The sequence below is a fragment of the Oryza glaberrima genome, chromosome 3 (assembly GCF_000147395.1).
Source record: "Oryza glaberrima chromosome 3, OglaRS2, whole genome shotgun sequence".
Classification (NCBI taxonomy): Eukaryota; Viridiplantae; Streptophyta; class Magnoliopsida; order Poales; family Poaceae; genus Oryza; species Oryza glaberrima.
Genome location: NC_068328.1, coordinates 33,461,867 through 33,477,856, shown reverse-complemented (window position 1 = coordinate 33,477,856; position 15,990 = coordinate 33,461,867). Strand labels below are relative to the sequence as shown.

General features: G+C 43.5%; 2 protein-coding genes across 4 annotated transcripts; both read left to right on the top strand.

The window, feature by feature from the left end:
* Positions 1-1,141: 1,141 nt before the first annotated feature.
* On the top strand, positions 1,142-6,656 carry LOC127765587 (uncharacterized). 2 transcript variants are annotated; one of them, XM_052290523.1, is made up of 11 exons: positions 1,142-1,207; positions 2,585-3,495; positions 4,031-4,149; positions 4,226-4,345; positions 4,520-4,607; positions 4,849-4,940; positions 5,037-5,141; positions 5,610-5,719; positions 5,937-6,024; positions 6,123-6,158; positions 6,264-6,656. In XM_052290523.1, the coding sequence occupies exons 2-11, from the start codon at positions 2,622-2,624 to the stop codon at positions 6,345-6,347; spliced, it is 1,716 nt and encodes a 571-aa protein (XP_052146483.1). In that variant the 5' UTR covers positions 1,142-1,207; positions 2,585-2,621; the 3' UTR covers positions 6,348-6,656. The 2 variants fall into 2 exon arrangements, with proteins under 2 accessions (XP_052146483.1, XP_052146482.1); XM_052290522.1 differs by lacking the exon at positions 1,142-1,207 and adding an exon at positions 2,048-2,145.
* A 1,891-nt stretch (positions 6,657-8,547) lies between these two features.
* Positions 8,548-15,756, top strand: LOC127765634 (uncharacterized). 2 transcript variants are annotated; one of them, XM_052290577.1, is made up of 11 exons: positions 8,548-12,019; positions 12,096-12,272; positions 12,340-12,522; positions 12,587-12,769; positions 12,835-13,002; positions 13,144-14,658; positions 14,744-14,797; positions 14,928-15,023; positions 15,103-15,181; positions 15,288-15,325; positions 15,435-15,756. In XM_052290577.1, the coding sequence occupies exons 1-6, from the start codon at positions 8,612-8,614 to the stop codon at positions 14,116-14,118; spliced, it is 5,094 nt and encodes a 1,697-aa protein (XP_052146537.1). In that variant the 5' UTR covers positions 8,548-8,611; the 3' UTR covers positions 14,119-14,658; positions 14,744-14,797; positions 14,928-15,023; positions 15,103-15,181; positions 15,288-15,325; positions 15,435-15,756. The 2 variants fall into 2 exon arrangements, with proteins under 2 accessions (XP_052146537.1, XP_052146536.1); XM_052290576.1 differs by having other exon boundaries at positions 13,144-14,797.
* Positions 15,757-15,990: the final 234 nt, after the last annotated feature.

The window sequence follows — 15,990 nt, the reverse complement described above, 5'->3', positions numbered from 1 at the left end:
ACATGACCTATTAGTGTTGTTCTTGGCCCACTGATTTGAATTTTTTTGCCTTTCGCGTGGTACGGATGATGGCTTCGTTAATCCATTTTTCAGCATTCGATTGGAGGGTTTAATTTTTCTAATCCATCGCATTCGTTGGGAAAATTAGGTGTTGAGAAATTTAATTAGTTTGCCATGACCTGTGAGCTGCAGAGCAAGTGAGCAACGCGGTTAGCCGTCCTTCGATCGAGGCAGGCGTCGACTCTGTGGTTGGGTTGTTTCCTGACGATCTCTTTCTGACAGTGTCATCTCACCTAAATGAAAAGCACAACAAAAGAACTACAGATGATGATCTCGTGATTCTATTTCCTGCCATATGGTGGCTATGCATTAGTGAAGCTTACTGCTTCTGAATACCGAGCAGAAAGATTAGTTGCCCCTAATGATGCTTAAACACTGTGTAGCTTGAAAGAAACAGGCTGCATCAAGAGGTTAATCAGTTAAAAGCAGAAAACTTTCTGACTGCTAATCAAACTATTTTTTTCAAGGTAAACTTCGACAAGGAGGAATGAAGTTTCTGTTTTATATTAAAAGAATAAAAGTTAAGTTTGCTTACGAGGAAAATCGGACTAAAAATCATATACAGCACAGTTAGCTAAAGGAAAACGGGTATAATAAACACAGAGGGTGAAAAAGAACTTGCGGCATCGTCAGCACTAAGACCCAACACAAGTTATCACTGCTAAAGTGCTAAGCTTATCACAGCGCCTTATCCTGATTACCGTGACACCTTTTTTTACAATGTTAAATTACTGAATATGCTGTTCTTACGGTGCCACTGATCGTCTAGTCTGATCACGTTCAGACAGACAAGGAGGTCATTAATTGAATTGTCCGCCTGCGCTTGTATCCATCCGCAATGGTCACTGACCCACGACAAAAACGTCTCACCTAGCCGAGACTGAGATCGTTCTACTGTCTACTTAAGGACACAGAAGATGCATTTTAATTTGCTCCTGTAATCAAGCTAGTCCATGCTGCTGCTGGTGGTTAGGTTTAACTGCACCTTCTGACAGGGAGAAGCTTTGCAATTTCCAAGCCTGAATTGCAGCAAGGACAAGAAGATTATGGTCTACTTAGGACAGATACAGCAAGCAGATCCAAGCCTGCATCTATGATCAAAAGTTCATTAGCCAACCACTCCAAAAAGCTCCAGTTCCTGAAAAAGGTGAATTATGTTACATAAACAGCAACAAATGTACTGACTTTATAGGAACATGTGTGACCATATGTACATAGGCAACTAGACAACCTGCCAACTAATCCAGCAGCACAAAATTCAGAAATCCTGGGCCATGCCTCCTCCTGCTACCTGCTAGGTTGATCAAGTAGTTGATGTGCATTTCTTAACGGCTGTGATTGATTGACGGTGTGATGTATACATATATACTGTAGTAAACTATTGGATAAGTATCACTTTGCTGCTGATTAAGAAGGAGACCTCTCGGTTGATGCTAGCTGAATTGTTGGGGTTCACAGGTCACTGCATATCAATGAAGGACCAAAGCAATAGTTCAGTTAGATCTCACTTTGCCCACACGTAGCCTTCGCTTTCTCCATAGATTTTCTTATTGAATTGTTGGCTACAATTTTTCTTTGGTTCAAAATTTATTGTTTAATATATTTTTGGGTGGGAGTTGTATTTTTTTAACATGTGGGAAAAAAAAACAACAGTATACTATTACATTACTACCATTTATTTGTGCATCAAGGGGCTGTTCAGATTGTAGTTAAAATAAACCTTACCAAATTTTAGTATGCCTACTTACTAAAGTTTGGCAAGAAACTAAATATATGTACATTTTTAGCAACTTTACTTTAAAAAAAATATGGTTTAAAATGGCATTAATCTGAACAGCTTAAAATAAAGAGCCCAAGAGTGGAAAGAGAAATCTGACGGCCCAGCCCATCATGGCACCAGAAAGCCCATGGCCATTAGATCGGCCCAATAGAGTGGCCCACAAAGCATTCTGTTCATGTCGTTTCGTTGAGTTCGGCCATTCTCCAACCCGCACACCGCAGCCTCTGCCGCCGCCGGCGCTCGGGCTCCTTCCTCGCCGCCGCCGCGCGCCGCCGACTCCACCGGCCGTCCGCCGTGCCGGACAGGTAAGCGAGGGACGTGATCCCCTTTTTCCTCACCCTTCGACTCGCCGGCCGTGCCATCGCCAGCGGTTCCCTGTGTCCGCAGCGAGGCATTTCGTCGAACAGCTACCGCGCGTTTCTTCGTTTTTGTCTCTTCTCCGCTGTGGCGAGCACGCCCCCGCTTCCGTGGAGGGGTTGGTAGTAGTAGCCTGCCCTGTATCGTGATTGAGCAAACGCATTGCGTCATTTGCGTGTGCTTGTGTTGGGCGTTTCTGTTGCTCTTGCAATGCGTGCGCCGCCGTGCGCGCATCGCTTGCGTTTGCATCTGGGGTGGACTTCCTGAGTTCATTTTGTCGTTCTTGCTTACCTGCGCATCATTCTGCAGTTCATTGTATGCATAAGCACCTGCTCTGCTTGTTATAGGAGTCCTTAACTTGTTATCGTCTCTTGTGATGTTGTGTAGGTGATTTGATTTCATCTGCTGAAGGTGGGATTGGGAAATGCCGCTTCATGTTCGCATAAGGGAGAAGACGAGCATAGCGAGTTTGTTGAGTTCCCGGAGGAACTGGAGTGGTGGTGGGGTTGATGGTGGAAAGAAGAGTGGCAAAAGAGAAGGTGCTAAAACGAAAGGAACCAGGACAACTGGTAGGAACAAGAGTGAGAAGAGAGAAGAGCACAAGGAGGCACGGGGAAATGCCGGACAGAGGAGGAGGTGGAGCGACACAAATGGTCAATCAGATGCGAAGAAGAACGCATCACAGGCTGTGAGGAGGAAAAGGAAGGGTGATCATGACTCATGGAATGGTGATCACAGTGACACGCCGTATTCTAAATCAAAGCTGACCAGAAATGGCCCTTCCACCATGACCCGTGGAAAGGCTTCTGCTAGAAAAGGTGATAGATTTAGGTCTGAAACTTTGGATGAGGATGATTTGCATTCAAGGAAAAGGAGTAACAGTATGGTTTCCAGTGTAAGTAGAGGGGGAAGGAGTAACAGCATGGTTTCTGGTATAACTAGAGAGGGAAAGAGTCAATCAGTGTTCAGTAGGAATGCAGAAGCATCATCCAAAGGGAAGAAGTTTGATACACCTGCCAGAGTCAGTCGCCAAAAAGAGGCTGCTACAGATGCCAACTTGGATGATCATGGCGCCGAAAGCAAGAAGTCGGATGATTCTGGCCAGATTGCTGAAGAGAAGCCCCGCCCTCGTCGTACTCGAGTTCTGGACAAGACTGGGAAAAAAATTAGGGTTGCAAAGAAGGATCCAGTTTCTGACATTGAGGAAACCCTTCCTCCCAAGAAGAGGAAGCGGATGAAACTGGATCCCTATGACACATCAAACAAAAGACTTGAGGATTCTACTGCCAAACAGGATGGTGCGAATGCTATCTTACTTTTCTTACTTAGGAGTCTGGAATGTTCTGTAATACAGAATTATGTACATAAAAGTAAGGAATCAAGTAAATGTAGTGTGTCCTATCTATATTGCTAGATATTCACCCCTTTAAGATTGAAAATGATGATAAAAAGAAAGGCCCTTTTCTTTTTTAAAAGAAAGAACCAGGAATTTGGAAGAAAATATGTATAGGAATACATATGCTTTTAACCTCTTGCAAGGTATGTTTTTATTTAGCTAGATAATTTATCCCTATTAGAACTTGGAACTATCTGCGCATGTTTTGTGAATTATAAAGATTGTTGAAGGCAACAACTTCCTCTTTCAGCAGATAGCACCACAAAATTCTTATGTCTGTTTTTTTTTTCTTAACAATATAAAATCTGTTCATGAACTTCTGAATCAACTCACCCACATCCAATTCGTCTTATTTATTTTAGTCTTGGCCTTATGAGGGAAATTTTGATAATCAATTTGCTGCCCTTTTGGTGTAACTTCCTTTCTTTTGTTTTTAGTTTGTAGTCCAGAGAAGATTCCTGAAAAAAGTCCGCCTGAAGAGACTGAGACGTCTATAAATGCTAAATTCCGTGCTATACAGCCAAGTTCCTCAATCATTTCATATGTGGAAGACAATGTACATTTTATTACCTCCTCACTCTTATTTCTCCATGTGGATGCATTTCTGGTGACATAATGCAGTCTTTTTGCAGCTCCTAGGTCGTAGGCGCCTAAATGAGATAAAAAATGCTGGCTACAATGTTAAGCTCTCTGCCCCTTTGGATAATGTTCCCTTCTCAACCAGCCCTGAACGTGAGCGCATAGAAGAAAATGTAAGAAACATACAATATGATCAGTACTAGAAAATATTCTTCTGCTTTTGTTTTAGCTGGGCATGCCTGGTTTCTACATTATTTGAGTTGCTTTTCTAGCTGTGTAGTATCTCTTTGCATAGATTGTTGGGATCCACTTGTATTTATTGTTATCTCACAGAAAACTATTAACAGGTGTTCAGAAATAAGTTGGAGTTCTTTGCTGCAGCAAAAATTTCGTCATCATTTCCTCCTCCTACGCTCCCAGAGATAGCATTTGCAGGTAACATCAGAAAAATGAAGTTTGGCACGGTGAATCTTTGAATTTGATATTTAGTTTAATCACATTATCTTCCTGTGCACACCGTTTAGGTTTGATGTATGTGACTTTGCTGGTATTTATTTTTCTCTGGAAGGGATTATGGTTGATGAGTGTTTAAAGCTGCATGATCTTTTTCTCAACTATCGTAGTGTTTCCACAAAGTTATTTCCTGCCTTCTAATAACTTAACTTTGAAATTTTAGGGGTATCAAATGTTGGGAAATCATCACTACTGAATGCACTTACAAGGCAATGGGGTGTTGTGCGAACATCGGATAAGCCAGGACTTACTCAGGTTTGTCGAATGAAGCTTGTGTGTTTTATTGTAATTAGTTTGGGCATCCAAACAATCCACGAGTCTATCTGTTTATGCTTATTATTCCTTATTCAGACAATAAATTTCTTCCGGCTTGCATCAAAGCTATGCCTTGTCGATCTGCCTGGATATGGTTTTGCTTATGCAAAGGATGAAGTTAAAGACTCATGGCAAGAACTTGTAAGTACCCTAAATCATGAAAAAAAAATCTTGTAATGAATCATATCACCTCACATCGTGCAATTTGATGAAATTGGATATCTAACCCACGTCCATTGTATACTGGTATATCATATGCTCAATAACTTCTGTACATTTTACTTGCTAAGAACTGATGAAATTTCCTTAGCTCAAGACTTCACAACCCTTCTGAGAGTTACTTTCTGATCTCTTTCTTCCTCTAGTACATTCCTTTGGTATCCACGTCCACTTTAGTTATTCAGCTGGGGGACAATTTTAAAATCAAGGATCTAATTGCCATCATTTATGACTGAACAGATTGTTTTTTTACTTTTGCACATTAAACAAACAATATCCTGGTAACTGTCTAGTACTATTTGCATATGCCCACTGGATCTGTATGGGAACACAATTTCTCATCATACTTTGAGTTGTTTAGAACACTAAGCTTTTAAAGGTGGTTTGTAGGTGAAGGAGTATGTTTCAACCAGGGTCGGCCTAGAAAGAGTGTGCCTTCTTGTGCACACTAAACGTGGAATGAAACCATTGGACTACGAGCTTGTAGACCTAATGGAAAGGTTTGCTTTCAAATAAACCACCTAGTTTCAAGTTTCACGGTTCTTTCAAATTTTTAGTTAACATTTTGTGATATTGATGCAAATACATCTGTCAGTTCATTGAAAATTCATTGATGATTCTTTATTTTCTCAGAGCATTTCATAGGCCTCTGATCACATATATTGAGTAATGTTTACTTCAGTTTCTGCTGTAACGTTTCTAATCAAACCACTGTAGGTCCAAGACGCCATATCAGATTGTATTGACCAAGACTGATTTGGTTTTCCCTATTGACGTTGCTCGCCGTGCTGTGGAGATCCAAGAGGTTCTCTTCCCCCCTGTTCCCCCCTTCCCTCTTACTCTCCTTCTCATGCACCCTCTTGAGTTTTTACCTAACAGAATCACTTGCACTCTCTTTTACAGAGCCTGAAAAAGAACAAGTCAGTGGTCAGACCGGTGGTGAGCTCTTGAATCATTTCCTTCATATCTCATGTGCTATATCTTTATTTGAAAAGAATCTCATGTGCAATATCATACATGATATAAAAATGACACGTTTTGCAGATGATGGTGAGCTCTAAAACGGGAGCTGGTGTGCGCAACCTGAGAGGGGTGCTTGGGAAGATTGCTCGCTTCATCAAACCATAACAAGAAGGTTCAAATTAGTTTGGGGAGTTTGGAGAGTTTTAGCTCTTAAGCAATTTTCAAGCTAGCTTAGAACTTGAGGCCATATCGTAGCATGAGCAAAAGGTTTCTGGGATTTTGGAGGCGTCTTCCATCTAAGACGTTTGTGTCGCGCAGACAGAAAAACATCCTGATTCTACATAATTTATGGCATGTTAGGCCTACGTATTTTGGATGGATGTAATATGACAAACATGATCACTGGCTCACTGCAACCTGGAAGTACATTTGAATTTAGAACGCAATACACAGAAATACAAAGAGTTGTCATTGCCAAATTTTGTTTTCCTTCCACGGCCTTGTTCGGTTAGGCCGGGACTGGGCTTTGAGCCCCGTGGACCCGGAGGAGATTGAATCCCGGCCCGCAGGAGAAGCCCAGTCTGGGTGCTAACCCGGCCCATCCAGGCGTTTCCCCCTCTCATCGGGCCATCGGCCCAGTAAAAGGACAAGAAAGGGAAATCCCGAGGAGGCAACGGCGCAGCGCAGCAGCGGCGGCGCGACTCGGTGGCGACGGCGACGCAGCGCTCTTCCCTCCGGTGGCCATCTTCGCTTTCTCTCTCTCCTCTCCCTTGTCCTAGCTAGGTACTCTCTCCGTCCCATAATATAAACGATTTTGATTTTTTACATATACTGTTTGACTATTCGTCTTATTAATTTTTTAAAAAATTATTGTTTATTTTATTTGTGACTTACTTTAGTATTTTAAGCATAATTTTTTTATTTTTTATATTTATACAAATTCTTTAAATAAGACAAGTGATCAAACAGTATAAGGAAAAAATCAAAATACCTTATATTATAAGGCAGAGGGAGTATCTTGGATTTGTCTCCTGCGGTCGCAGCATGTACCGGCCATGCCCTACCCTGGTCGCATCCTCACCGATACGTGCGAGTCCAGTGGAGATGGTGAAAATTAAGGGCAGGCTTAGGTCTTTAGGCGCATACACTGTCTTGGATTGTTAACGTTGAATGGTGAGGCTCTCATCTTTTGGCCCAATCAACATATGCCAATGTTAAATTTTTAAATTTTTAACTTAATTTCAAAGTTGTTTTTTGAGTTTTTTTTATCATAGTTTTTTTACAATATTGTTATTTAAGTCGCTACGAACATAAGTATAAAAGTTTTAATTACAAATAATAATTTTTTTCGCTAATACGCCAAATGGTGTATTTTCCACGTATAGCCAACCGATGAGGCCATCACAATTTGCAATTCTCTGGCACACCTGCACAAGCAGACATTTAGGCACCGGATAGTTGGTTGCGGAAAAAAAATGCACTGGATAGTTGGATATGCACCTGCACAAGCATACAAAGTTTTCTATAAAAGAAATAAGTATACTTTTCAATTATATAGTAATAATACGTAATTAATCGTTCTCCATCGTCTCAGGCCCCGTCGTTTCCTCTATTCAGCATCAGCAAATGCCAAAATTTGAATTTTACAACTTAAATTTGAAGTTTTTCATCGAAGTTTATTTTTTATTATCGACGTTTAAATCGCTAAGAAAAAATATATAAAATTTTTGCCTATAAATTATTATTATTATGCTAATATGCCATATACGTATTTGGCCAAACGATCGGCCGTCATTTTACCTACAAAAATAATTTATGTACCAAAGTTTTCTACTCCCTCCGTCCCAATTTAAGTGTAACCATAAATTCCGTGCTCAACTTTAATCGTCCATCTTATTTGAATTTTTTATAGTTAATATTTTTATTGTTAAGAGATGATAAGACATGAATAGTAATTTTTACGTGACTTATGTTTTTAAATTTTTTTCAAATAAGACAGACGATCAAAATTGTGCACGTAAAATCATGACTGCACTTAAATTGAGAGGGGTGGAGTATATAAAACTAGATAAGTTTAATTTTTAAATATGGGTGTGTTTAGTTCACACCAAAATTAAAAGTTTGGTTGAAATTGGAACTATATGACGGAAAAGTTGGAAGTTTATGTGTGTAGAAAAGTTTTGATGTGATGGAAAAGTTGAAAGTTTGAAGAAATATTTTGTAACTAAACACGGCCTATATAATAATAATTGATACACAATTAATCCTGCACTAACCCATTTTCCTCAGCGAAATCTCCGTATAGAACGGAGCCAGTCCATTAGACAAAATGTAAACCGTGACGTCTAAAACCCAACCCCAAAAAGTAACGAAGATCGGACGGATCGATCCATTCCCCTTCACTCCCTCGACTCGACATCGCCGGAGCAATGGCCTCCGACGCCGACGCCGACGAGCTCCGCCTCGTCCTCTACCTCCCCATGGACATGGCCAAAGGCCACGGCGCGTGCCGCCCCGCCCACCTCCTCCCCCCGCTCGCCGGCGCCCCGCCCCCGCCTCCCCCCTTCCGCCCGCCTCCTCTCCGCGCCGCCGCCTCCAACGCCGAGGCCCGCGTCTCCTTCCGCGGGTGGCTCGGCGGCCCCCGCCACTGGGACCTCTGGGTCGCCAAGCTCCGCCCCCTCCACGACCGCCTCTGGCGCCACCTCGGGATCCTCGACGCCATCGTCGCCTCCACCTACAGGTTCAAGCGGGACGCCGCACTCGTCCTCCACCTCGCCTCCTTCTGGTCGCCGGCGACCAGCTCCTTCGCCTTTCCGTGGGGCGAGGCCACCGTCTCGCTCCTCGACGTCGCCCTCCTCGGCGGCCTCCCCGCGAACGGCGGCCCGGTCCCGGCGCCGCTGCCGAGCCACTGGCGCGCCGACGAGGCCGCGCTCAACGCCGTCCGCCTCGGTTTCAACCGCAGCGCCTGCAAGAAGGCGCACCACTCCGCCTGGATCAGCCACTTCCTCACCGGCCCGGCCGCCGACCCCGTCGTCGAGCACGCCGCCTTCCTCTCGCTCTGGCTCACGCGCTTCGTCCTCCCGGGGCACCCGGAGTCCACCATGCGCCAGTCGCTCTTCCCGCTCGCCGTCCGCATGGCGCGCGGCGACCGCGTCGCGCTCGCGCCCGCCGTGCTCGCCTCCATTTACCGGGACCTGCGCGAGCTGAAGGCCTTCCTGTCATCCTCCAGCGCCGCCGCCACCGGCGAATTGCTCTCGCCATTGTCAGTCTACGCGCCATTCTACCTTCTCCAGCTCTGGGCGTGGGAGCGATTCCCGGCAATCAGGCCCGCAAAGGCGAACCCCATCAAGGCCGGCGAGCCTAGGGCCGCTCGCTGGAATGATGTCAGCAATAAGATCGACCCAGCGGTGCTCCGCAAGGCGCTCAACTCCGGGAGCAGCTTTGTGTGGCAGCCGTATACAATCTCTGTGCAGCCGTGCGGCTGGGTTCGTGGCTGCCATGTCTCCGGGAACGACGAGCTCACATCACTCGCACATTGCTTGCGTGCTTGCGAGCTTGTGGGGATGGATTGCATTGAGCAGTATCTCCCGCACCGTGTCGCGATGCAGTTTGGACTGGATCAAGATGTGCCCGGGGATGTTCAACGAGCCAACGACGATTGCAGGGTTGCGTGGGAGACCTACCATTTGGAGGGGAAGAATGTAGCTTTCTTCATCCCCCAGTCCGAGCCAGGGGTCACCGCGCGATACGCAGAGTGGTGGAGGCAGCCCTTGCCACATTCTCATCTTGATGTTGGTGCAGCGAGCACGGTGGTGGAATCGAAGGTTTCCAAGCGTAAGGTGAAGAAAACACTAGTAGCCATTGAGGCCGAGGAGGAGAAGGAGCGGAAGCTGAAGAAGGCTCGAGTCTTACCTAGTAACAATGATAAAAAGCGCAAGCTGCAAGAGTTGTATGATGCGAAGCTGTCAGATTGCCTTGCAGCTGCAAGGGATGAGGGTGCTGGCAGCTGTGATAGGGGGTCCTTGCCATTATCTGACATGGAATCAGAAAAGACCTTGTTGTCTCATGTTGAAACTATCAATGATGATATTGTGCTACTTGTGCCCAGGAAGCAGACAGCAGCTCCTGATGTAAATTTGATCAAGGATAACATGAATCTGGCTACAGGAGATAGAGGGAGCCTCGAAGCCACACCACCGGTTGGAATGGAGGAGAAGGATGAGATGCCAAAAGCCCAGCAGGCATGTAATGTAGAGTATCCAACGCACCAACCATATTGTCAGGAGACAAAAGCAGCCCCATCAACAGAAATCACTAAGGGTGAATCAAGTGGCATTGTTTTGGCAAATGTTAATGAACTGGATAGGGGGAGAACACCTGATGTCCCTAATTGGCATGAAGAGGCTGTACCTTCAGAGGCTATGGAGAAAGAAGAATCCAGATATCATTTGAGTGATGTTGTTTGTAATGATGAAAGCATTAAGGAAGTTGTAACAGTTGATAAACCTCTAGATGTCTCCAGTGAACCTGAAGGAGGTGCTACCGCAATGCCGGAGGAGAAAATGCTTAATGTCTCTTTAGACATGTCTCTTGATGCCACAGATAGGCCAGAAGAAGGTACCACCATTATGCTGGAGTTGGAGAACGAAGCCAACCTTTCAGTTGATGAATCATGTCGTGTGTCAAACAGTCCTGAAGAAGTTTCTGCAACGGTTGGAGGAGATAAAGAAGAAAAGGTTGCCATTGATGAAGCGGATGAAGGAAATGGAACTTCAGAAGATGTAGGAACAGCTGCATTGGGATCAATCTGTTCTATTGAAGTTGCCTCTGGGAGCAAACAGGAAGTCGATACAGGTGTTATTAATATTTCTCATGATGCAGTGACTTTACCTGATGAGGTGCTTCCAGTTCAGCAGCCAAATGATGGAGAAACCACTTGTCGTGATTTTGTCACTGAGGAACAGAGGAAGGCCTGTTGCATCGAAGAGATTGGAGGAGAAAACAGCCAGATGGTTGAGAAAGCTAGCAAGCAGAAGCCCCACGAAGCTCACCAGGTTAACATGGTAGAATGTGGAGAAGATATTAATCCCATGAAAAATGACAATGAGGATGAGCATGATAAAATTCCTCAACCACTGGAGAATGCCATCTCGGACAGCAATATGACTAGTGTATTTTCAGGTGTTCCTGAAGCAGAGAATGCAGATACGGATAAACGTCTGTTCCTAGCAAAGAAAGACTCTGAAGACATGCCCAAGGAAGTTGTAGGAGCAGAGGGCTCACAGCAGGATCAATTTACTACTTCAACACATGAAGTTGTAGATGAGCACAACGAAGTTGCTGAAGTAGAGCCAGTCTTGGCAGAACCAAATATACATGGCCAGTGTGATGGTGAGAAGCCCGATGAAGGCAAGGTTTTAAGGGAGAAAGACACTGAGGAGAATGCCAAGAATGCTCTTGGAGTAGAACAGATAGAAAGACAAGACAAGGCACTGACAGAGAGCTGCATACATGAAGTGGAGCAGGTGGATGGACAAAGCGAGAGACTCACAAGGACAGGTGTTGAGGAAAAGCATGCAGAAATCACTCAAGAACAAGAAAATGAATTTGATAACGGTGTGATGGAAACTTCAAAGGTTTCAGTCAATGGTGCGATGCCTTGTAGTACAGCTAGTATACAATCAGAAGGAGAGCAGAAGGAAGCTTTTGATAAAGGTATGGCGGAGAAGCAAAGCAATCAGGATATTGAGTCCATTGATGAGAGGGATTCATTGTCTGATGCAGCTGCTACGGTTTTTGAAGGAGCAGATGACCACATAACTTTGGACACGAATGAGGTGGGTGGGGTTGCAAATGTCTTTGTCTGTTAAGGTTTCATGGTATTAAATATTAATATTACCATCTCTTTTGCAGGAAGCGACTAGGAAACATACGCATGACTGTGGAAGCATATGTGAGAACAAGGACACACAAATGTTTCAAGAAGGCTGTAAGCTGGACAGCGGGGTGAAATCGGATATCGATATTATGGAGATTGAAACTCAAGCTACAGAAGGAATTCAGAACCAAGAAACTATGGAATTGGACAAGGTGAATGGACTTGCAGAATCCCCACCTTTAATAACTTTTCCGAATACTGATATTTGGTCTTTTGCAGCAAGAAATGGAGGAAGAACAGAATCCAGGAACAACAATTGAAAACAACAAAATGAAAATACCGGAAGAAGATGCCAGTACATTTAGCTGTGGTGAAATTCAAACTGATCCACATAGCACAGATGTTAATGAGGTTGAGTTCACCACAGGAACGCAGAACGACGAACATTTGGACATCAAGGAAGTAAGTTTACCTGTAGAAGCGACTTTTGCTTCGATTAATGGGATCTGATCATGTTCTTTTGCAGGAACTGATTATGGACAGAAGGTTAGATTGTGAAATTAAATATGGAAACGAAAGACCCTTGGAAGAGGCCAACACATTTGGTGGTTGTGATGTTGGGGTGGATAACATTGGTGTTGCTTTGGATGTTAATGAGGAAAATTCTATTAAAGAAATGCAAAACCAGGAAATTCGCAGCACAGAGGAGGCAAGTGAAGTTTCAGGATATCCATATGATCGACTATTATTTAATCTGACAAAGTTGTTTTACAGTTCCAGGCTGGGGAGACCAATTTGAACAATGGAGCTGAAAATGTGGATGAGAAGAGGATTTTGGAAGACGCAAGTACGCTTGATATTGGTGATTCAACTAATGCGGTAGTTAATGGGGCTGAATCAACAGAAGGAACTCAGATCCTGTGTGCTTTTAACACGGAGAAGGTTGGTGTAGTTTTGAAGATATATATATATATATATATATATATATATATATATATATATATATATATATATATATATATATATATATATATATATATATATATATTTACTATAACGAAATCTCATGAATCTTGTTCACAGGAGCTAGAAGTTCAGGAGAAGCAGGACCAGGGAACAGAAAATGAGAACACAAACCAAAATTTGGTCAACACAGATTCGTTTGAATGTGGGGTGGAACCTCATGGGACCCTGAAAACTACTCATGAGACTTTTCCTACAGCGCAAGTTGTTAGCACATCAGGAGATACATTTTCTTCGAAGAATGAGCAGAACGATGTACCCTGGGAGGACCAGAACAAATCAGATGCTGAAGTGTCTGAATCAAACCAAACTGCACCAAAGGAGTCCGAAAGGGCTATTCCACCAGAGCATGAAGACCGGGAAGAAGAGAAAGAAGAAAATATGGAGAATAAGATAGAAATATCCATAGGTAGAGAGAATGATGAAGTATCTGAACAAGAGACCTCCACAGAGGAACGTATCGTTGCTCCTTCAGGTATGGATGACCAGGACGAGAATAACAAAGGATGGGCTGAAGAATCTGTACAAACCTATGGTAGGTATGCTTCTGATCCAGTAAACACATCTTGGCAGCCCAGCAAATTTGGCAAGCCAGGTATGGAAGAGTCTAGGAGAACACATAGTGGCAGATCCATCTATCTGAGAGACATCAAAGAATCACAGGGAAGGACTCGCTCTGAAACATCAAACAAATTACACATAAACAGTGCAGGGTACTATTCTCGACATGCCGTTCCTGAACCAGTTTCAGTCACCAGGGAAATCAAAGTGCCGTTGTATGACAGTACAAGGGCCTCTGGAAGAGATCGTGGACCAGAGTTAGTGGTGACAGGTCCACCAGAAGAGACTTCTCGATGGCGACAAGAACAATACGCACTTCAAATTTTAGAAGACGTGCAAAATGCTCGCGTTGCAGAGAAAACTAGGATGGAGATGGAGATCAGAATACTGAAGGCACAGGTTTCTAGCATGCAGAGACAAGCGATGAACTTGGATCGTGTTGGTGATGTAATTTCTAGAGCAAAAAGACATTGACCTTTCCATAGTCTCTACATGCTTAGGAGTTTGTTTCGTACCAAAATTTTGGTGAAGAATTGTACTGCTCTCCCTTTGTGAGATCAAATCAAAGCATGCCAGTTTGCTCATGTTGACTATTCATGGAGGCCAGAATTCACTTTTCCCTATGTTATGTTTTTTGTTTTTTCAGTTAAGAGTACCGACACTAGGAAATGATGGGAACTTTTACATTCAGAATCAAGGAGATATAGAAAACATCAAACCTATCCCACATTGCACTGTCAGGTTCTCCTCAAAGTTGTGGACATATTATAAATGATTTGCAACTGTATTCTAACACGTTGTGAGTCTTAGTTCAGTGTGACTTCTGTTTTCTAGCCATGATGACTGCTCAATGCTGCAAGACTGAAACTGAAAACGAGCAATTGCAGCTGGCTGTTGGAGAGCAGCCTCCAACAGCCGCTGGGATGGAGAAGTGAAGAAGCACTGTGCTGCTTGTTATGACTTGTTATCGTCTCTTGTGCTGTTGAGTAGGTGATTTGATTTCATCTGCTAAAGGTGGGAAGTGCCACTTCATGTCATCTCTTTTAAGTACCTTGGCACATGCTCTATGATTGTTGAAGGGAGCACTCTCTTCTTTCAGCGGATAGCACCACAAACTTCCTATCTCTGTCTTTCGTTTTATTCCCTTCACAAGGTACGAGCTTTTTATGAACTTCTGAGTCAATTAACCTGCATTTATTTATTTTAGTTTTGGTCTCATGAGGAATACATCTCATCATCAATCTTCTACTCCTGTATTGTAACTTCCTTTCTTCTGTTTTTAGTTTGCAGTACAGAGAAGGTTCCAGAAAAGAGTTCACCTGAAGAAATTTCGTGCTATACAGCCAAGTTCCTCAACCATTTCATATGTGGAAGACAATGTACAACACTATTACCTCCTCACTCTTCTTTCTCCATGTAATCCGCATTTCTGGTGACATAATATTGTCTTTTTTGCAGCTACTAGGTCTTAGGCGCCTAAACACACTACCGCAGATGGAAGACTCCATACCAGATTGTATTGAACAAGACTGATCTGGTCCAAGAAGTTCTCTTCTCCCTAGTCCCTCCATATTTCCCTCTCATGCACCCTCTTGTGTCTTGAGTTGTTTACCTGACAGAATCACATATACTCTCATTTACAGAGCCTGAAGAAGAAAAAAAATCAATGGTCAACCCGGTGGTGAGCTCTTGAATCATTGCATTTGCATCTCCTGTGTTCTATGTGAGCTATTTGCTCTTTGATGAAGTGCATTACATTGTTACCTGATATAAATGGACACGTTTTGTAGATGATGATGTGCTCTAAAACTGGAGATGGTGTGCGCAACCTGAGGAGTGGTTGGAAGCAGGTTTAACTTGGTTTGGGGGCTACAGATTCGGGATATTTGAAGAGTTCTCAACTTAGGCCTTCTTCGGTTTAGTGGGGAGTTTAGTGGGGATTGAATAGGATTGAAGGAGATTGAGGGAGAATAATTCCACGTCACAATAGGTGCGGAATAAATATCCTCCAATCCGCACCACAATAATTTCACTTGGGGATTAGCCTTAAGCAGTTTGCAAATTAGGTTAGAATTTGAGACCGTGTAGTTGTAGCATACTAGCATGAGCTAGGATTTTGGAGACCCCATTTGTCCTTTCTTATTAGGCATGTTGGTCTAGGCGTAGAAGTTTTGGATGTGTGGAAGACAAACGTGACAACTTTAGCCTTAGATCAGGATGGATGGTGAGCATTGCAACAGTTTTTTCAGAACGCAGTACACCCAAAGACACGTTATGTGTTCCATGACCTCCGTAAAAGCGAGGCAACAGACAACGCTGAATTTGAGTAGTATAGCATAGCTAAGC

Coding starts and splice junctions, on each gene's coding strand:
- LOC127765587 (XM_052290523.1), top strand. CDS start 2,622: ATGCCGCTTCATGTTCGCATAAGGGAGAAGACGAGCATAGCGAGTTTG. Junction 4,941..5,036: donor ATAAGCCAGGACTTACTCAG/GTTTGTCGAATG, acceptor TTCCTTATTCAG/ACAATAAATTTCTTCCGGCT. Junction 5,720..5,936: donor CTTGTAGACCTAATGGAAAG/GTTTGCTTTCAA, acceptor AAACCACTGTAG/GTCCAAGACGCCATATCAGA.
- LOC127765634 (XM_052290577.1), top strand. CDS start 8,612: ATGGCCTCCGACGCCGACGCCGACGAGCTCCGCCTCGTCCTCTACCTC. Junction 12,523..12,586: donor AACATTTGGACATCAAGGAA/GTAAGTTTACCT, acceptor GTTCTTTTGCAG/GAACTGATTATGGACAGAAG. Junction 13,003..13,143: donor GTGCTTTTAACACGGAGAAG/GTTGGTGTAGTT, acceptor TCTTGTTCACAG/GAGCTAGAAGTTCAGGAGAA.